This window comes from Nicotiana tabacum, chromosome 13 (assembly GCF_000715075.1).
Source record: "Nicotiana tabacum cultivar K326 chromosome 13, ASM71507v2, whole genome shotgun sequence".
NCBI classification, from domain to species: Eukaryota; Viridiplantae; Streptophyta; class Magnoliopsida; order Solanales; family Solanaceae; genus Nicotiana; species Nicotiana tabacum.
In genome coordinates, this window is record NC_134092.1 from 130715676 (window position 1) to 130738419 (window position 22744).

At 36.3% G+C, this 22744-nt stretch overlaps 1 protein-coding gene and 1 pseudogene across 1 annotated transcript; one reads left to right on the plus strand and one right to left on the minus strand.

Annotated features, from left to right (window-relative positions):
* Positions 1-1489: 1489 nt before the first annotated feature.
* On the minus strand, positions 1490-13507 carry LOC107790183 (TMV resistance protein N-like; annotated as a pseudogene).
* Positions 13508-17124: 3617 nt separating this feature from the next.
* Positions 17125-18123, plus strand: LOC107790181 (uncharacterized). Its single transcript, XM_016612081.1, has one exon. It carries the CDS (start codon positions 17125-17127, stop codon positions 18121-18123), a length of 999 nt encoding a protein of 332 aa, XP_016467567.1.
* Positions 18124-22744: the final 4621 nt, after the last annotated feature.

Consider the following 22744-nt stretch of genomic DNA (forward strand, 5'->3'; position numbering starts at 1 on the left):
TAAGCCCCAAAAATCGATAAATCGAAAAAATCGGAACCTTATTGAAACGATAACGATAAACATATGTACAAATCGATAATCGATAAGAAATTATCGATAAGGGTCAAAATCGAATGCACACCCCTACGTCTAACTCTGCCAATTTTCCTCCTCTTCTTCCCATTTCTCAACTTCTTTTTCCTTTACTTTTTTGTAAAATAGAACGGTATAGCCGGTTTTTGGACTGGTTATTCAAAAATAGTCAGCGTTTACGAAGTCAATGAAAAATAGCCACTATTTTGCTGCAACAAAGACCGGTCCAGCATAATATACTCGAGTTCGGTGCACCTATGTATGAACTCCAGCATATTATGCTAGACCGATATACTTTGCTGACTCCAGTATAATATACTGGAAACTGGAGCACCAGTGCTCCAAACTCCAGTATATTATACTGAACAATTATACTTGCTGGAACTCCAATATATTATGCCGGAGTTCTAGTGTACTTATGCTGGAACTCCAGCATAATATATTGGCGTATTTTCCGGGTTTTGAACAGTGTTTTCGCTCAGATATATCTTTACATAAAAAGTGGCTAAATTTCGATTACTTTTGAAATTGGGCTATTTTTAAACGACCAGTTGTAAATCTGGCTATTTTTAAATTTCTCCCTACTTTTTTGGGTTGGGTAGAAAATTAAAAAATAGCCAGATTTACAAGTGGTCATTAAAATATAGTCACAGTTTCAAAAGTAATCGAAATTTAGCCACTTTTTATGTAAAGATAAATCTGAACGAAAATACTATTCAAAATACAGAAAATATTCCAGCATAATATACTGGACTTCCAGCATAATATGGTGGAGTTCCGTGCACCAATCTCCAGTATATTATGCTATAACTTTTCGTGTTGTAGCAAAATAGTGGCTATTTTTCTATGACTTTGCAAACACTGGCTATTTTTCAATTATCAATCCGAAAACTGGTTATCCCATGCTATTTTTACTTGTGTATGTGTGTTGCGTGTGTGGTTGGGGGGGGGGGCAGTTCGGTTGTAAATTTTGTATTTCATGTTTCACAAAATGAACTCTTTTTATGGTTTTGCTATAGATATTATTTTGCTTGATAATGGAAAACCCAAAAAAAAAATCAATTCGAAGAAAATAAAAAATTATAAAAAAAAAAAATTGAACCAAACCAAATCTATTTTACTTTGAATTGGATTTATTTTCTTTCAAAATTAGAAATCAAACAACCAAATCAAAAGAACCAAATGTACACCTTATTTTTATATACAAATAACAATAATTACGCCTCAATATCAAGAGAGTTACAAACTTATATGAACACTATACAGTCATTGATGATGCATCAACATACATCACCAATCTGCTTCACTAACTGATTTCGACCAAGATACAACTTAATCAATATCAGAGGTGCGATTTACAAATAAGCAAGCTACAAAAAAACCTATAGAAGAAGAGAAGAGACGAGTCACGGAGTGAGCCATTAATGTTATTGCTTAAACCTTAACACCAAATGCATCTTTCCACATGAAAATCATACAACAAAGTCTAAAACTTGGTACCTTAAAAAAAAAAAAAAGCAAAATACTGGCTTGCAGTAATTGAAGGGGAGCCTTGGCGTAATTGATAAAATTGTTGTCATGTGACCAGGAGGTTCGAGTCGTGGAAACAGTCTGTTGCAGAAACACAAGGTAAGGTTGTGTAATATAGATCCTTGTGGTTCGGCCCTTCCCCGGACCCCCCATATAGCAGGAGCTTAGTGCATCGGACTGCCCTTCACTGCCTTGCAGTAAATGAATTAAGATGGAGCACCAATAGTTGATGCAAGTCAGCCAGATGTCACAGCATACTCCACAAGCAGTCACTTCAGCTCCAGCAACCGGACCACACACTACTAGAGGTTCTTCGCATGTCTTTCAATTGTAAATGCAATTATTTTATCCGATCGTGAGAGTTGTGCAAATGGGCGTTCATTATTGTATCTTTGCAGCTCGACAGACGCTTTTCCATTGACACCATTCATGACTCCAACGTATCTCAACACCTTCATACACATCGATTTTGTCAGAAAAGAATAGCACAAATACAAGTAAAGAAAGCATATAGTAGTACTTTGTTGCAAGGTTTTTGAAGTTTTGGAAAGCTTTCGTAGGAAACATGCATGTTTGTTGCAAGTGTTTTTTTAAATTTCTGATTTCTGCTCTTTTCATGATATATAGAGTATGATTTTTCCTTTTCAGGACTTTTTATGAAGGATAAAAACACAATATTTAAGAAGATGTTTTACTCCCTCTATACTAAACCGAACCTCCACATTTAACTTGGTACATATATGAAAATGGCCCTGCAAAAGTGTATCGCTAAAGTTAGAGCATGATCATTACGACAAGCAATATTTAAAGTTATGTAGTGTGTAAGAAACTTCTGGTTTTTCCAAGATGAAAATTATTTTGCAAGTGAAAGGTGAACATCAGTTTCTGATGGAGAGAATACAAAGGCTAGTTGAGCTCTACATCCCAAAGGAAGAACAGTTCCAAGGCTTCTTTCATCCATCCATTTTGGCACAGCTTTCTTGCTTCGCGAACATTCATCTGAATTGGTTTTTGAAGTCTACCTGTCAGCAAAGGCGAAGATGTTATATCATTTCACAAGACTACTATTCTGGTCTAAGAGAGGTGTCACGTCACCTCTACTAATAAGACCAGTATATAGTATAGATATGTGTAGATTTAAAAAGAATGGGTTATTGCATACCCAAGTAAGTTCTCTCGCGAATCTCTTTCTCAGGCCAAGAGTCTAGTTGTTCTGCTACAAACAAAGGACATATATGCTCTTCATAGGCAATGCCACCGGCTTTAGAGCAAAGGGCTTCCAAACTTGCATGTTACTTTCATTAGAATGTGACCTTTGTTTCTAATGTTATTACAGTATGCGACAGCAACTGGCTTCATCAGTCACGGAGTCATGATGTTCACTACTGTCAGATCTGCTACTCCTTATCTCAATGCGATATTCTGTTGGTTCATTGTTATTTTCCCTCATTTGTAACAAGGCGTCAACCTCAGGTTCTTCTTTATACAACAAACGAAGTCCATACTTCTTCATTTCTCCAGAAAAAGATAGCCTAATAATTCCATAGTCATTTGGTGTTTTTCCATTTGCCTTAGATGCATCCCATAAGCCAGCAAAAGGTACAAAGGAAAATGTATATTATATTCTTTATCAAGATTTGAATGGGTCATGCAGTTTTGAGCAAGTTTCTGGGTCATGCACGACATCCCGTCATCACATTTGGGAACCAATTGAGCTGTGGTGTCAATTAAGCTGCCATTGTAACTTACAGCAAATCCCAAGAATTTATCAGGTATATACCAATTTTCAGGCAAATTGACTGATACACTACTATCCGTTCCCTGATAGAGGAACCAACTTGGGATCTTCTTTTGAGGATGCCAAATGGTAAGCACATTTTCGGACAAGGAATCTGAAGTAGAGATATTCTGAAACAGGGCATGTGCAAGCAAATTATATATAGAATCATTATGTGCATCATCCTTACCATACAGAGGCAAGAATTTCACCCTCTGTAGTTTCTTTCTCTTTGTTACTAAATCATGGATACTTTTCAGAGCCATATGACAATCTACATACAATTCATTTAATTCTGGTGGAAGTTCTGGCAGCTGTGTAAGCTTCTCGCACTCTGTTAAGTCCAAGATTCGAAGAGCACCAAGTTGGGCTATGCTTCGAGGCAAATGCTCAAAATTATTTCCTGTGAGATCCAAATATTTCAAAGAGGATAAGGATCCAATATCATTTGGAAGTCCTCCATCTGTTAGATTGCAGTTACTGAGATTCAGATCTTCCAATGAGCGTAATCCTTCAGACACGGGAGGGAACTCAAAGTACACTCCATCCTTGCAGAATCCAAAATCCAAGACTCTAAGTTTGTTCAAGCGTACGATGGAAGACGGAGGTCGTGATATTAGGGTATAGCTGGCATCAAGCCTCTCCAAGTTTTCTAAATCCCCTACCTCTTATGGCAAGCTTTCAAGTTTTGAGCAACCCAACACACACAAAATAACCAAACTTTTCAACCTACAAATGCTGCTTGGAAGAGCTACAAGGTATTCCATACCGCTCAAATCTAGCTTGGAAATATGAGTTTGGTACTGAGAAATAGAGGATGGTAGTTCCCTTATCCCAGAGCCTAGCATGTGAATCTGTATCTCCGGCTTCATTCTTCCATGGATTTCTGGAAATTTCTCTAAACTAGAGCAATCTCCTACACTTAGATATTCAAGAGATTCCACGTTAACACATGGAAACCTCTTAAGGCTTTCACAATACCCCAATTTTAACCGAATGAGTTTTCTACAACACCCCAGGGAATGGTGAACCTCATCAAGATTACTACGTTCCTCCAAATTCAAATACTCCAAATTTGGCATCCCCGTGAAATCTGGTGTTCGCATCAAGCATTTAGAGTAGCTGAGATCTATCCTCCGTAGAGACGGTAAATGCTGTTCAGAACACAAACAGAATGAGAAAAAATAAAGAACCTATTTTGTTGTTCTGCAGGATTCGAATAATAAAATATTTGATTAGTGGGGCTATCTATGAATTTAGAAACTGTTTTATTTTTTCATTTGTATTTGTGGGCATCAAATGACATCTGTTTTCTTGAATTCTTAATTACTTGTTGCTAGTGTTCCCAAAAAGTACTCCATTTATTACTCCCTCGGCAACAAATGAATGATAACATTTGCATTATGAGGGCCAACACATTATTTTGTATGGAATCAGAAATTTATATTCTATATATGGAAAATTACTTGTTAAGAAACTGAATAAAAATAAATTATAAATAAAAATATTGCTAACTGTAATTTAACATGATTGAAAAAAACGGTAGCAAAGAGAAAAGTGTTTCTCACTTTAAAAAAGTATAATATAAAATGGGGAAACCCAAATGTTAAATCCGGAAGCAATGTATGAACTCTTTTTGTTTTACTAATAAGTATTCCTTCCATCCCACTGTATACAATCTAGGACGAAATTTATATGAATCAAATCTTACTATGAGAAATAATTGAACGAGTTCTTAAATTGAGCTTCTTAGTTAAAATGATGATGGAAAGATTTGGAAAAAAAGGACATAAAGATCTTACAATAATACTGAGAACAACCCTAAATAATATAAAATACAATAATTTCTTTTGAGATGGAAATACATTAATTTGAGCTTATTAATTAATACTCCCTCTGGTCCATAATAAATGACATTTTGGCCATTGGCCTTTAAGAAAATACTAACTCCTAAAAAAAAGTATTTTGACTGAATTACCTTTAATTAAAAGTAGCATTTTGTTAACCTGACATACTGGGATTTGTAAAAAAGGGTAAAGTTTGGAAAAGTGAAATTAATTTCTTCTTGATTATGTAAAAGACACTTATTTTGGACCAAAATAAAAAGGTAAAAAAATTACTTATTATGGACCGGAGGGACAAACTTTTGTTTATTTAAAGACATGCATCATAATTCTAGCTAAAAAAAGGAAGTACCACAAATAATACGTGACAAAAGCAATAATATTTGCTCATTATCACCAAATTAAAGGACAAAGATAGTTAGAGAGAAAAATAAATGGCAATAAAATAGAATTCAAACTATTGTACCTTTGTTTCCATCCATAAATAACGCAGTGAACTGCTCCGGAGTTCAAGGTGAACAAGCATTATGGGCTCAAATGTAGATGGCAGTGACTCCCAAGAATACTTAGTCCAGACAAAACAACACAAGTTGTTGGGCAAATACTCAAAGGAACCATCACCGGTCTGCGACTTCCCTATGTTTAACATCCTGGCCTCTTTGCTAAAGCGTAATGTATCAAAATCGAAATAAGGAAGAAAGATTGCTTCCATTGCCATGGTCCCCTGATAAGAAGATCATTAGTCTGCAAAGTATAATTTCAAATGTCATATAAAATCCGCTTGCTAATAGGACTACTTTCTCATTCCTTGCAATGCCTAAGTTTAAGATACAATATTAATTAGATTCTTTTTAAGAAATACTGATGTTACTTCAGAAAAATACTTTTTGCAATTAATTCTATAGTTCTATTTTCTAGTATTACATTTTTCTTAGAAGTTCATTAGAATCAAGTCTATAAGCTTTTCATGTTGTGATAGAAAGTAATTGTAATTGAAACAGTATCAATAAATTGTAACTTGCCATAAAAAAAATGATAAAGTGAATTTCTGATTGAGTTATTATGTAAAAAACGTCATAAAATTTTTCAAATTAATCCAAAGAATGACATTGGATCAAACAGATTAAGTGGCCACTAGACTAATCCATCGCTTAAAAATATAAGAAAAACGAATTAGGTAATGTAGATTAAAGAGTCTACTTAGCGAATTAGGCAATTAATGTCTTTTTTGTTTACTAATTAGGCAATTAATAGACAAGGTGGGTTGCTCTGATGGTAAGCACCCTCCACTTCCAACCAAGAGGTTGTGAGTTCGAGTCACCCCAAGAGCAAAGGTGGGAAGTTCTTGGAGGGAAGGATGCCGAGGGTCTATTTGGAAACAGTCTCTCTACCTCAGGGTAAGGGTAAGGTCTGCGTACACACTACCCTCCCCAGACCCCACTAATGGGATTATACTGGGTTGTTGTTGTTGTTGTTGTTGTTGTTGTAATTAGGCAATTAATATTACTTTTGCTTCTCCTACTAACTAGAGGGAACAACTAAAATGCCGTCCCTGCAAGAGTATGAAGCAAGATGAACAAATAATTGGAATTGACTGCCCTATATGTTTTTGGAATATGAAAATTAGAAATAAATACTAGTAGTACATTGTTTAGCCTACTTACTGTACTGTTGATCATCACTTCTTCGAAATCCTTGACGAGCCATAATCTGTTGCGTTCTCCCGGATTCTTTCGCAAGTTCACTATATATTTACCCATTTCTTGTATTAAGTCGTGCATTTGAAACTCACCTTTTTCCGAGATAAATATAAGAGATTTATCAATTAAGACACACAATCCGTATTCAACTCTAGAATGACAACTCTCAAGAATTTGCATGGCGTAACCTTTATATTTCCCTTGCAAGAAGCATGCTACATCTAGAAAAACATCTCTTGTTGGAAGGGCTCTAATCCATCATAGCTGATTTTGAGCTTTTCAACAATTTCCGAATTAGAATTGATTTTCATGTGCTCTATTGCACTTTTCCATTCAGTTAAGCCTAGGTTATGCAGCAAAGAACCCCACACTTTGAGGGCTAAAGGAAGGCCTTTAGCATAATTTACTACCTCCAATGAGAGCTCCTTAAAACACTCATCTGGATCTTCTTTTCTGAAAGCATGTTGATAGAATAATTGAATGGATTCATGATCAGGTAGTGCAGTCACTTCATATATTGCATCATCCTTCCCTATCAAATGCTTGTCTCTAGTTGTTACGACAACCCTGCTGCCATTACCAAACCAACCAATATCACCTGCTAAATACTCTAAATGATCTTTATGACCTATATCATCAAGCACAATTAGCACCTTCTTAGAGCAAAGTCTGTCTGGAATCATCCGCTTCCCATCAAGCTTATTATTGACGTAATCATCTTTTCTTCTTAACAATTCAGAGAGAAGGGTGTTTTGCAAAGAATGCAGTTTTTCATTTTCTTTAATATCCGCAAGGAAACAAGCAGCTTCAAATTGATGAGATAAAGTGTCAAAAATGGCTCTTGCTATTGTCGTCTTCCCTAGACCGGATCCCCAATATGATCCGAACATCATTGACTCCTACCTTAAGTAGGGACTTTAATTTCTCCAAATGAGTATCTATTCCCACAACATCTCGCAAAGAATACAAAGTAGCACTATTGCACAATTTGGAAATTTGGTCTACAATCCGCTGAATATTCTCTGCTTCAATCCTACGAAAATAAGAAGATTAATTGTGGATAAATGTAAGAAAGTCAAGTATTAGTAAGCATTTAATAATTATTTTTTTTATCACATAAGGGTAGGGGAAAGGGAGAGAAGATTGCAAGGTGAGGAATTGAACTCTCATCAACTAGGTAAATAGGCAATAAACTGAGCTACTAAATATTATTAATTTGTATAGAGATGATTAAAAGACTACGCTATTATGAACCCGAATTCACAACACAAATAAATGAGGAAAATGATGGATTTAATTCATAAACTCAAAGGTTCAATCATTACAATAACAATAACAATAACTAGAACTAAGAAAGAGATCCAGAGAAGAAATAGAGAGAGCCGAGGGAGAACAGAAAGAGATAGTCCGGAGGGAGAAGCAAGAAAAACAGAGACGAAGGGGAAGAGTTCTCAACAATACGCATACCTTATTTTACTAACCTAGTGGTATTTAACCATTTTCTAACCCGGGTCCCAGACATAACTTGCTAAATTTACCAATATGTCCTCCAAGATGTTATTTTCATTCATAACAATACCCCCATCCTCAATAAGAACCTTGTTCTCAAGGTTCGAGTAGAACAACATTGATATCATAGCGATGATTATACTAAGACTTGAATGTGGATCAGGTGTTACATCAATAAGAAATGGGTCTGAAAAACGGCTATCAAACAGTTCCCATGAGAATAATGTTGCAAAGCACAATGCTGGAATATGCAACTCCTTTGAGTCAGCTATTAGATATAGAGCAACAGTTGGGATCTCACGAGCTGACTCATGAAAAACCATATTGAACTTAGCCCCATCTAGTCTGGCAACACATTGTTCCATCACCCATCCATTGACAACAGGATATAATCTCTTCAAAGCCTTCTGGAAAGCATGGTCTCTTAGGATAATGGACACTAAAACAAGGCTAGAAACAATATTTTTAGCAACTGTAGCTCTTTTGTCTAGACACCAATATTTACAAGCATGATGGTAAAGTTTAGAAAGGTGCCTGGCAGATATATGCAGTTTGCAGACAGAACATTCATGCTCAGATATCACTGAATAAAGAACAATTTCACGGGCAGCGACTTTTCTCAACTCCTTAAATTTGTCAAGCCTTGAATCCATTTCTCCAATCTTTTGCTCAAAACATACTTTATCTTCACCCTCACAGGTTTTCACGGTGTTGATTATTTCATTATCACTACCAACAAAATAGCGACTTCCACCAAGTGCATCCACATTCCTTCTGTTGTTATTTAAGTAAAATTGATAGTTTGATGCCTTGTACCACCATACATATACCATCTTGACTGTTGTTTATAAACAAGTCAAAACAAAAACTACCAACCTCGATTATTTGCCCTGTGTCGACCCAAATGCAGACCTGTATGTCAAAATCACAGTAAAGCCATAGAAAATTGTTATTGGCACAATCACTTCTCTTAGTTGTTCTAAGAACTCTAGTCATTTGCTGCATATTCATGACAAATTTAAGTTGCAAGAGAACTGAACATGCAACAATAACAACAACATATGTAAGATTGTGTGGTGTCTCAATTTTCTGAAATAAATCCCCTGCTTTCGTCTTGTGTTCACCCAAGAGAAGGTTAGCGACCTTGTAAGGATAATCTAATATAACTACCTGGAAGTCATTGAGCTCAACTCTTGACTGGTTGTTAATTGTTAGTATAAGGTCATCACTTAGATTCCATGTGCCAGTTCTTGCAAACTTTGTGTTGGTCTTTTGAAAATTTTGATCGAACAACTTCGGCACCTTGTTTACTACCACTTCAGCACCCGGTTTCAACTCTATCAAGTCGGATGAAGGATCTTTTTCGGCACTATAATACTGATGAAAAGCTGGATATGTAACGGTAAATCCCATCAATAGTGGTGCCTGCAGGTACTCAGTATGACTGGTTAGACTCAAGGTCTTAAAATTCACGCCAAGAATAGTAACAGGTCCACCAAGGTTCACAATGAATAGATCCGCTCCGGAATCGAATGGGAATCGAGTCACGCAATCCTTAACTAGTAACAATTGATTGAAAGTTGAAACCAGTTTACCACCATGATCCAAGACGTACTTAAATGTTGTCCTGGTGCCTGCAAGCTGAAGGCTAATCAGTGAGCCTGTTTCATTCCAACCAGAAATTTTGTCGAACATTTGGCCATTGCTGAGTTTTGGACCTAGCGTTTCTGGATGAGCAACACCATCGGGTACGGGAATTGTGTTGTTGTCCGGCTCGATTAAGTGTTCTAGCTCGAAAAAATTAGAAGCACTCTGTCCATAAGCCACTGCAAAGGGAATAGCAGAAAAGACATTTGCACCTTCCTGCATCAACTTAGCTTTACAATCAAGATCCTCTGTTGCGTCTACTAAGTCTTCAGGCTTATTCAAGGATTCCAAATCTCGTTTTTCATCGACCATAGGGGAAATATAAATATCTGAAATATCATCACTTGTGACAGCAGTCGTGGTCGACTGGGAATTGTCATCAAACACCTTGTCTTCGTCAATGGCGGACTTGTCTCCATCATAGAATAGAGCACCAGAAGCATGAAGTTTAAGGACTGGTAGATAAGGGATTGAACCCACTGTGGAAGGAAAATGAATGCTGGAAGTTGCCGTTGTAGGTGTTTCGCTGAACACCTTAGGTGACTGATTATTGTTCAAATCAGCAGCAAAGTTTGAAATAGAGACGTGGGCATCTGTGCTTTTCCACGTTGCTTTAACAGAAGAAGTTTCATTCACTGCTTTGGTGAAAGCTCTAGTAGGCATTTCATCGAACACATGCTTCGCTTCTGAGTTTCCCACTTTGAGTGTAGATTCTAACCCATAGAAGTTGGACCTGAAGGGAGATACATGGGCTTTAGACGAACACAAAGTAGCATAACTAATGTAGTGATGATAAGCCAGGGACGAATCAGCCACACTCCTATTGGAATCTGCGAAGGTCCATTTTCGAAAGCGCAAAATCAATTTCTCCTTGAAGTGGTTCCAATCGTAGAACTGTTTGTTACGATGTAGCCAATCAAACCAAACGAGGACCTCACCTTCAAGGTAGAAGTAAGGAAGAGGTAACCAGTCTTCCTCGGAGAAGCCAAGGAATTTGAAGTAACACTCCGCCCGATAAACCCAGGTCTCTGGGTTACCATTGCTGAATTTATCTAGTATCTCTGCTGCCATTGGAGTTCGAATCGATGAAAGCATCAATGTTATGAACCCGAATTCACAACACAAATAAATGAGGAAAATGATGGATTTAATTCATAAACTCAAAGGTTCAATCATTACAATAACAATAACTAGAACTAAGAAAGAGATCCAGAGAAGAAATAGAGAGAGCCGAGGGAGAACAGAAAGAGATAGTCCGGAGGGAGAAGCAAGAAGAACAGAGACGAAGGGGAAGAGTTCTCAACAATACGCATACCTTATTTTACTAACCTAGTGGTATTTAACCATTTTCTAACCCGGATCACAGACATAACTTGCTAAACTTACCAATATGTCCTCCAAGATGTTATTTTCATTCATAACATACGCACATAAAACAAATGCTTGAAGGAGCAATCAAAATATTATATGTGCAAAAATGTTGTTGAGAAATGGTAGTGATAGGAACTATAGTGTCTTCTGGGGTAATAGCAAATGTGAATAGCTTAAGATGTTTTTTATTTATTCTCTCTAATTACTGATAGAAACATATATAACAACCATCATTCCTTTTTTTCAGGAAAATAAAAAATAAAAATACTTTTAACGTCTAAATGACAATCAATGAAATTAGATTGTGTAAGCAGTATTCTTAGCAAAATAAATTGATTAAGTTTTCACCTTTTAATTTTTATTTTGTAAACATGATAAATTTATTTAGTGTCTATTCTGTTTAACTCATTTTTGAGGTACAGATTCTTTTTCTATAGTAGAATATGTAGTACTTCTTCACATAAGCAACCGCATTTGAATGAAAATTATTCCTTTTGAGCTCCTCACTTTGCTCCTACGGTATCTCGAATTCCATTTTTTTTCATTATAAGAAATTACTATGTGTTTTTAACTCACCCGTCACGGATATCATATCCTTTTAGATCTGCGGCAGCAGTTAGAGCAGTCCTCCATCTTTGCACCTTTTGCATTCCTTCAACAATCATCCTTATAGTTTGTTTCATGTTTGTTAAAGGCTTCAGCAAAGCTCTCCCTCTGGTTCCGAACATGTGATGGATCCACATCATAGAAGACTGGCATGACAGTTTGTCCGCATTGATCCTTGCATTCCATGATCTTCACTAGCTCATCTAAGCACCACCTCGATGTTGCATAATTCTTTGAGAAAACGACGAGGGCAACTTGAGACTGTTCGATAGCTTTCAAGAGTTCGTCTGATATTGATGCGCCATGCTCTAGCCTTTTATCATCTTGAAACGTGAATATTCCACTGTTTTCCAAACCTTTGAAGAGGTGACCTGTAAATGTTCTTCGATTATCTTCACCTCTAAAACTTAGAAAGACTTTGTAGTTTCACCGAGGAAACTGTGAAGCGCTCCCAGAAGCAGAAGATGATGCCATTGATTCAGTTAATTATCTGAAAAGACAAAAACCTATATGTGGATAAATTGTACTTGTGGTAAGAGATCAACTGATGATAATAGGAGAGAAAGAAATAAACAACTAGCTACTGGCACTTCAAATAAGAAAAGTTCGTATGAGATGGGCTCTACTCCATAGAATTATTGGTACTGGTATACTCTGTAACATTAATGCTATAGTCCAGTTGACGTGAATTATTGTTACTATTGAATTGAATTATGGCTCAAAAGCACAAACACAAACGTCCCTCTCTCTCTTCTCTGCCAAAGAAAAAGGACCCCATTGATTGAATTTCTTTTTCTATTTTAATTTTCTACGGAGGTTGACAAAGTCTTCGTCCAGCAAAATATTTCTCTCTCAGGTTTTTTTATAAGATTATATTGTCCGAGCTAGCTACTGCAAAAAGTCCTAATACATTCCAAGAACAAAAATTTTATAATCAGAACCCCAATTAATATCAAATAATGAACAAAAACACATAACCCCACTTAATAAAAACAAACAAAAAATCAAGAATTTGAAGGATTTACCTTAATGGGTATGTAAAAATTGGAGTTAAAGATTGCAGCTTTTCCACTAACTACTGCAAAGTGTAACAATACATAGCAAGAACAAATTTTTATAATCAGTAACTCCAATTAAGATCAAATAATGAACAACAACACATAACCCACTTAATAAAAACACACAAAAATCAAGAATTTGAAGGATTTTACCTTAATGGGTATGTAAAAACAGGAGTTAAAGGTTGAAGCTTTTTATCAAAAAATGGCTAGAAGTTAAATGGGTACTTTGATCTGCTGATGGATTTTTTTGCTGTTTGATATTCTTGTTCACCAACTACTCACTGACAAACAATAAAATTCCAACGTTTGGCTCTGAAAATACCACTTAATAAAATACCAAATTTAGCTGAAAATTTCAATTTGTTGGACAAGATTGGGCTGGACTTGGAGCCGGAGATTAGGGGAGAAATTCAAAAATAGCCAGATTTACAACTGGCTAGTATATTAGGGGAGAAATTCAAAAATAGCCAGATTTACAACTGGCTAGGGGACACACAAAAATGGCTAATCAAAATTTAGCCATTTTATGTAAAAGATAAATATGAGCAAAAATACTGTTCGAAACCCATAAAATACACTAGTATATTATACTGGAGTTTTTCAGCATAAGAATGCTTGGAACTCCAACATATTATAATGGAGTTACAAGATAAGTATGCTGGAACTCCAGCATAATATGATGGAGTTCCACCATAAGTACACTAGAACTCCAGCATAATATACTGGAGTTCCAGCAAGTATAATTGTCCAGTATAATATACTGGAGTTTGGAGCACCGGTGTTCCAAACTCCAGTATATTATACTAGAGTCAGCAAAGTATACCGCGGTCCAGCATAATATGCTGGAGTTCATACACGGGTGCACCGAACTCCAGTATATTATGCTGGACTGGTCTCTGTTGCAGCAAAATAGTGGCTATTTTTCATTGACTTCGTAAATGCTGGCTATTTTTGAATGACCAGTCCGAAAACTGGCTATACCGTGCTACTTTTACGGGGATTAGTGGGCTGCTACAGACTTCTGGACTTGGAACAGGGTAAAATTCAAAAATAGTCAGATTTACAACTGGTCGTTTAAAAATAGCCTAATTTCAAAAGTAATCGAAATTTAGCCACTTTTCATGTAAAGATAAATTTGAACAAAAACACTGTTCAAAACCCAGAAAATACACAGTATATTATGCTGGAGTTCCAACATAAGTATACTTGAACTCCAGCATATTATACTGGAGTTCCAGGATAAGTATAATATGACAGAGTTCCAGCATAAGTACACTAGAACTCCAGCATAATATACTGGAGTTCCAGCAAGTATACCGGTCCCGCATAATATACTGGAGTTTGGAGCACCGGTGCTCCAGTCTCCAGTATATTATACTGGAGCCAGCAAAGTATACCGGTCCAGCATAATATGCTGGAGTTCATACACAGGTGCACCGAACTCCAGTATATTATCCTGGACCGATCTCTGTTGCAGCAAAATAGTGGCTATTTTTTATTGACTTTGTAAACGCTTGCTATTTTTGAATTACCAGTCCGAAAACTGGCTATACCGTGTTATTTTTACCTTGGAATAAGATTCAACTATTTTTAAATGACAAGTCCGAAGCGAGAAATTCAAAAATAGTCAGATTTACAAGTGGTCATCCAAAAATAGCCACAGTTTCAAAAGTAACACTGTTTAAAATCCAGAAAATACTCCAATATATTATACTGGAACTCCAATATAATATATTGATCCAGTATACTTTGCTGGAACTCTAGTATAATATACTGGAGCCAGCAAAGTATATCGGTCCAGCGTAATATGCTGGAAGTTCATACACAGGTGTACCAAACTCCAGTATATTATGCTGGATCGGTCTTTGTTGCAGCAAAATAATGGCTATTTTTCAATGACTTGGCAAACGCTGGCTATTTTTGAATGACCGGTCCGAAAACTTGCTAGCCCGTGCTATTTTAACCTAATCCCGGCTCTAGAGAGAAATTCAAAAATAGCTAGATTTACAAGTAGTCATTCAAAAATAACCACAGTTTCAAAAGTCATTAAAATAATAGCACGGGCTAGCGAGTGCTTGACCAAGAATTCACAAATATTTCCTTTTTTCCACTATATTTTCCTGATTTTAATTTTAGGATAAAATTAGTTTCCCTCGGTCCCAAAATAAGTAGAGCAGGGTTTTAAAATTTTTGGATAACTCGGATATTGATTATTTTAGTTTTAAATAAGATTTAATATTTTAAAAAATACATAAAACGCATTTCAAACCATGAGTGATTTTTATGATATTTAAAATGCATAAAAATTTGCGATCAATAAATTAAGAGAGAGAGTTCTTCTTTTTACTGATAGAGAATTTATTTATTTATTTATTAACATTGACTTTTCTTAATATCTTTTTCTGGACTAAAATTTTCACAAATATTTTCCTCGTTTTAATATAATAGTCCTAGTTTAAAATTAAATTTTTTATAAATATAAACAAAATTACTGAAGCCTAGCATATTAGTCCTTTTTGTTGTCTTTTCTTATCTTGAAACTAGTGAATTTATCCGCGCTTTGCGCCGTTATAAAAAATATAAATTTAATTAAAATAAAGGAGATAAAATTTTGGTGGACATATATAAATAAAAAATAAATTCTATATATTGATTGAGGTTAAAGGGACAACATCTTTCATAAACTGACTTTTTAAAAAAATAAAGAATTATAAGCATTTTTTTCACTTATATATGTGTTTATGCGCACCTTATTTCCTTAGTCTAATACATATCTAAAACACGCATATTCTTTCATTAGATAGCACACCTATAGTCTTTCCTTAAAAAAAAAAAGAATCTTCTATTCAAATCATAAAACTTGAAATGAATGCAAGACAACTAAAAAATAAACAAAAAAGTGACATCTAAAGTTGTGATGTCTGTCCATTGAATTGTATTTCCAATATTTATTTGTTTTCTTATTCCTTTTCCTTTTTTCAACTATTCTTCTTTTCTTCTCTGAATATATTTTTTAAAGTCCTTACCAATTCTCCTATTCTTGAAAAGTCATTGAATTTGCACGATCATTATTGATTTCTTTCCTCTTCCCTCCTCTTAATTCATCTATTCTTGAAAACTCTTTAAATTTCTACTATTTTCGTTAAATTTATTTTTTTCTCCTTTTCCACAATTACTTCAAATAATTGCGGTTTAAGTTATATACATATCTACATGCGATTTAATATAAAAAAGAATTTATAATTTTAAAAATAAAATATATTATTTGCTTATTTGCTATAATAGGTAAATATGGCATGATATTGTAGATAAATTTGTATACATCATAAATATATAGATGTAAAATAAAATACTTTGCTCCCTTCTTTATAGTATTTACAAATCTCCACTTTCTTCTCCTAACTCTATGCAAAATTCCCAAGAAGTCTACTTCTTTCTCTTTCAATGTTCTCATTGCCAATCCAATAAATTGAAAAAAACTAATTCATTCATTCAAAAAAAATGTTGGAGATGAAAATGGCAACAATGGAGTCGTAATGGAGAAGGTTCTCAAAGTCTCTAAGGAAAGGGATTAGGTTAGTTCTTGTCGGAAGATAGATATGTCTGAACGATACAACATAATATGGGTTTGGAAAATTGGGCTCCAGACATTTCATTTCTGTGTTAGGCCTTTTTCGTCTTGGACCTCTTTTTTGTCTTGGGCCTATGAGAAAGCTGTAGAGAGAAGTCTTTCAGATTTAGGTTGTAAATATTATTTTGCTTATTTGTACTTATCCTTTAGTTTGTTATAGCTTAGCTAATAAATTAGGGACACGTAGCATAAGTAGTTATTTTGAGATTCCATTCTTGTTGTATATAACAAAATTCTGTACAATACTATGGTCATTCATTCAATACAGAAAAGAGAATTTTCTCAATCTATCCCCTACCTATTCTGTCATGGTATCAGAGCAGTGCTGGTATGCTTCAAGCCACGTTTCTTTATTCAAATTCTTTTCTCATTTACGATGGGAACAAATTCACAAACCACTGATACACTCATCTCCTCTCCCCCTGTTCCAGCAGCTTTTGTATCTGCTGGTTCTAGTGGTATTGGTTTAGTTGATTCAGCTCATCCCTACTACCTCCATCATTCAGACTACCCAGGAATGAACCTGGTCTCCTCAGTGTTTGATGGCAGAGGTTATGGTGGGTGGAGAAGAGCCGTAGTCATAGCTTTATCCGCTAAGAACAAACTAGGATTCATTGATGGAACCCTAGCTGTTCCAGATGCAGATTCTAGCCTTCAAAGAGCTTGGGCAAGATGCAACAACATGGTCCTTTCTTATCTCCTCAACTCACTTTCCAAAGAAATTGCTGAGAGTGTCTTGTACTCACATAGTGCAAAAGATCTGTGGCATGACCTGGAAGATAGGTTTGGTCAGGCAAGTGGAGCAAAGTTGTTTCAGCTACAAAAAGAACAAAGTGCTGTGATGCAAGGTAACTCGAGTGTTTCAACCTATTTTACTAACATGAGAGAATTATGGGATGAGCTAGATGCACTCAATACCTTTTCTGCTTGTGTGTGTGAGTGTGATTGTGGGGCTAATGCAAAGAGTATCAAGGCTCATCAAGATGAGAGACTTTTGCAATTCCTTATGGGTTTGAATGAAACCTTCATAGGAGTTAGGAGCAACATATTGTTGTCATCTCCTTTACTTTCCATTGGGCAGGCATACTCTTTGGTCATACAAGATGAAAAACAAAGAGAAATTCATGTTGTACCTGCCTACCCAGGGGAGTCTGGTTCCTTCATGGTAACAAACCAAGCAGCTGGGAAGAAATATGGTGATTCCAAAGGACAGAAGGGGTCCTATGATGCAAAGAAGAGTTCAGGGATTTGTACCTACTGCAAGAAGCCAGGACATAACATTGATAAGTGTTATAGGGTCCATGGTTTTCCTGCAGATTTCAAATTCACAAAGCCAAGGAAATTTCAGGACCAGTCAAGGCAAACAATGCTCTAATCTCAAATGAAGAAGGAGAACAGGGATTTGGAATTTCAGAAGGAAAAATCACTTACCCAGGAGAATGTCACTCAGCTACTTCAGCTTCTTCAACAGTTGAAGATGGGACAGCAAGGAGGCAGTACTTCTGATGGTACTGCTAGTGCAAACTGTGTTGGTATACACAAATTCTTTAAGTCACTTGCATGTTTCTTTCAATTCAACAGTCATTCATGGATACTAGATTGTGGTGCTTCGAACATATGTCTTATAATAAGATTTTTTTTGTCTAATCTCAAACCTTTAATCAAGCCTAGAATAGTCAATCTTCCTAACTCTCAGAAAGTTTTAGTTACTCATTATGGATCAGTAGCTCTTTTATCTAATCTGGTAATACACAATGTGTTGTATATACCTTCTTTTAAGTACAATCTACTATCTGTGCACAAATTATGTAAGCAGCTTAGTAATCCACTCTTTTTTACTTCTACTTCTTGTTTTTTGCAGGGCCCTTCTCTGAAGAGCCCTCTGGAGATTGGTAAGGAGAGAAGTGGTCTCTACATTCTTCAATCAAGGCCAACAGCTCCCATTCCCAAGAGTTTTTTACTTTCCAATAGTAGTTTGGTATCTAGAAAGAGTTTCAATGACAAACAATCTGCTCCAGTTTTACTTTCTTGTTTTAGTTCTTCAGATCCCTATGTAAAAGAAAAATTATGGCACTATAGACTGGGTCACATTCCTTTAAGTAATATGACAAATATATCTACTATTCCTGTTTCTTCTTGTTCAAAGTTTTTTGTGCCTTGTGTTGTTTGTCCTATGGCTAGACAGTCCAAACTCCCTTTTCCCACTAGTTCTATTTCCACAAAGAATGTTTTTGAGCTAATTCACATAGACACATGGGGCCCTATAGCAACCAAACTTATGATGGTTATAAATACTTTCTTACAATTGTTGATGACTACAGTAGAGGAACATGGACTTATCTACTAAGTACAAAATCAAATGTATTTCCAGTTCTTAAGTCATTTTTGGCTATGGTAGAGAGATAGTTCAATACCAAGGTCAAGATAATAAGGTCAGACAATGATTTTGAAATTAGGGAGTGGGAGTCTGCAGTCTAATTTTTTTTCTTCACAGGGAATAGTGCATCAGACTACTTTTGTAGCTTCTCCACAACAAAATGAGGTTGTGGAGAGGAAACATAAGCATCTTTTAGAGACATCTCGAGCCCTGCTCTTGCAATCAAAATTGCCTATTGCTTATTAGAGGGGATTGTGTTCTAACTGCTTTTTACTTGATCAATAGGTTTCCTTCCAAAGTTCTTTCTTATAAAACACCCTATGAGGTTCTTTTCAAATCCAAACCTAGTTACTCTAATTTGAGGTATTTTGGGTGTCTATGTTTTGTTTCTACTCTCTCAAATAACAGAACAAAGTTCCAACCAAGGGCTATACCTTGTGTTTTCTTGGGTTATCCACATGGAAAGAAGGGGTACAAGGTTCTCCATCTTAGCACTCTAAAGCCCTTTTGTTTCTAGGGATGTTGTTTTTCATGAAGAATTCTTCTGTTTTTCCTCCATCACATCCAAGGGGTCAACTGGCTCCTTTTTACCTACTGCACCAATGTCCAGTTCTCCTACCTTCTCCCTTGATTTACCACACCCTGCTACTGAACATTCAGAACTCCCTCATAAAGATCCTCTTGTGCAAAACTTTCCTGATTTTCCACCTTCAAGTCCTACACCATCTTCTTCTTTTATCCCTCACTCTCCTATTCCTACTGCTTCACCTTCAGCTACTGAACCCATGCTGGACAGTCTTATTAGAAAATCCTCAAGGCCACATAACCTTCCCCTTACCTCAAGGACTACATTTGTAATGCTATTCAATTGACTGATGTAAGTGGTTTTTGTTTCCTATCACCTGTAACACCTTCTAGTTTTCCTTTCAATAACCTATCTACATCCAACCAACATCTCCTAAATTCCCTATCCACTATCCAAGAACCAACCAGCTATACCCAAACAGCCCATCACCTAGGATGGCAGGAAGCAATGGAAAGAGAGATAGAAGCACTTGAGCTCAATTACACTTGGGAGGTCATGGAATTACCTCCTGGTAGAAAGGCATTACCATGCAAGTGGGCATATAAAGTGAAGCACAACTCTGATGGATGTGTGGAAAGGCTCAAAGCTAGACTTGTAGTTAGAGGGGATATTCAAAAAGAAGGGATAAACTTCAATGAAACATTTTCCCCAGTGGTAAAAATGACCACCATCAGATGTATTCTAGCTACAACAATTAAGAAAGGTTGGGGAATTGATGTGAATAATGCATTTCTGCATGAGGATTTAAATGAAGAGGTGTACATGAAGTTTCCAATTGGGTTCACTCCTTCTTCTCCTACACATGTTTGCAAGTTAAAGAAGTCACTATATGGGCTTTGTCAAGCATCCTGGCAGTGGTATGCTAAATTAATAGTAATCCTTAATTTTAAAGGTTTCTCCCATTCTCTCAATGATTATTCCCTATTCTTTAAAAGGTTTGACTCCTCTATCTCTATAGTGGCCGTCTATGTCAATGATATACTCTTGACAGGAAATAATTTAGAGGAGATACATGCTTTGAAAGTTTTTCTATATCAGGAATTCAAAATAAAGGATTTAAGGAACTTACATTATTTTCTTGGAATAGAGGTACTGCGTGAATCTGAGGAATAATTCTGACTCAGCGAAAATTCACTCTTGATTTATTGCTGGAATTTGATTGTCTTCACAAGCCATCTGTTTCTTGTCCACTTGATCCCACTGTCAAATTGTTGGCCAAAACTGGTGCTCCTATCAAAGACCCGACCTTGTATCGCAATTTGTTGGGAAAGTTGAACTATTTAACTCATATAAGGCCGGGCCTTTCCTTCACTGTGCAGGATCTAAGCCAATATATGCAGGATCCACGAGTTCCTCACATGCAAGCAGCCCTTCGTGTCCTTCGATTTATCAAAGGATCCTAGTCTTGGTTTATTCATGACTTCTTCCCCTTCGTATCAGTTGTTGGCTTTTTGTGACTTCGATTGGTGCACATGCCCAGAATCGCGCAAATCTGTCAGTGGGTTTTACATTTTGCTGGGATCTTCTCCTATTTCCTGGAAATCCAAGAAGCAGACCTCAATTTCTCTTAGCTTTGCAGCAGTTGAGTATCGATCCATGCGGCGTGTAGTCGTAGAGCTTACCTGGTTAGTCAGGCTCTTTGATGATTTGTCTATTCCAATATCCCTTATGTTCCCTTTTCACTCTGACAGCCAACCCGCAATTCACATAGCTAAAAAAACCCGTCTTTCATGAAAGAACGAAGTATGTAGATCTTGATTGTAATTTTGTTTGCCAACAGTTCATGGCAGGTTTGATTTCACTATCATTTGTTCGCTCCTCTTCTCAGCTCGCCGATTTGTTCACAAAGCCTCTTAGTGGCCCTTTTCATCACCGATTATTGGGCAAGTTGGGAGTAATTTCATCCCTCTCCAACTTGAGAAGGGGTGTTGGAGATGAAAATGGCAACAATGGAGTCGTAATGGAGAAGGTTCTCAAAGTCTCTAAGGAAAGAGATTATGTTAGTTCTTGTCGGAAGATAGATATGTCTGAAAGATACAACATAATATGGGTTTGGAAAATTGGGCTCCAACCATTTCATTTCTGTGTTGGGCCTTTTTCGTCTTGGACCTCTTTTTTGTCTTGGGCATATGAGAAAGCTTTAGAGAGAAGTCTTTCAAATTTAGGTTGTAAATATTGTTTTGCTTATTTGTACTTATCCTTTAGTTTGTTATAGCTTAGCTAATAAATTAGGGACACGTAACATAAGTAGTTATTTTGAGATTCCATTCTTGTTGTATATAAACAACATTTTGTACAACACACTATAGTCATTCATTCAATACAGAAAAGAGAATTTTCTCAATCTATACCCTTCCTATTCTATCATGGTATTAGAGCAGTGTTGATCTACTTCAAGCCACGTTTCTTTATTCAAATTCTTTTCTCATTTACAATGGGAACAAATTCACAAACCACTGATACACTCATCTCATCTCCCCCTGTTCCAGCAACTTCCGTATCTGCTGGTTCTAGTGGTATTGGTTTAGTTGATTCAGCTCATCCCTACTACCTTCATCCTTCAGACTACCCAGGAATGAACCTGGTCTCCTCAATGTTTGATGGCAGAGGTTATGGTGGGTGGAGGAGAGCCGTAGTCATAGCTTTATCCGCTAAGAACAAACTAGGATTCATTGATGGAACCCTAGCTGTTCCAGATGCAGATTCTAGCCTTCAAAGAGCTTGGGCAAAATGCAACGACATTGTCCTTTCTTGGCCCCTCAACTCACTTTCCAATGAAATTGTTGAGAGTGTCTTGTACTCACATAGTGCAAAGGATCTGTGGCATGACCTGGAAGATAGTTTGGTCAGGCAAGTGGAGCAAAGTTGTTTCATCTACAAAAAGAACTAAGTGATGTGGTGCAAGGTAACTCGAGTGTTTCAACCTATTTTACTAACATGAAAGGATTATGGGATGAGCTAGATGCACTCAATACCTTTTTTGCTTGTATGTGTGAGTATGATTGTGGGGCTAAGGCAAAGAGTATCAAGGCT

What these genes read in the sequence shown, in the direction of transcription:
- LOC107790181 (XM_016612081.1), top strand. Translation starts at nt 17,125, where the DNA reads ATGGGAACAAATTCACAAACCACTGATACACTCATCTCCTCTCCCCCT.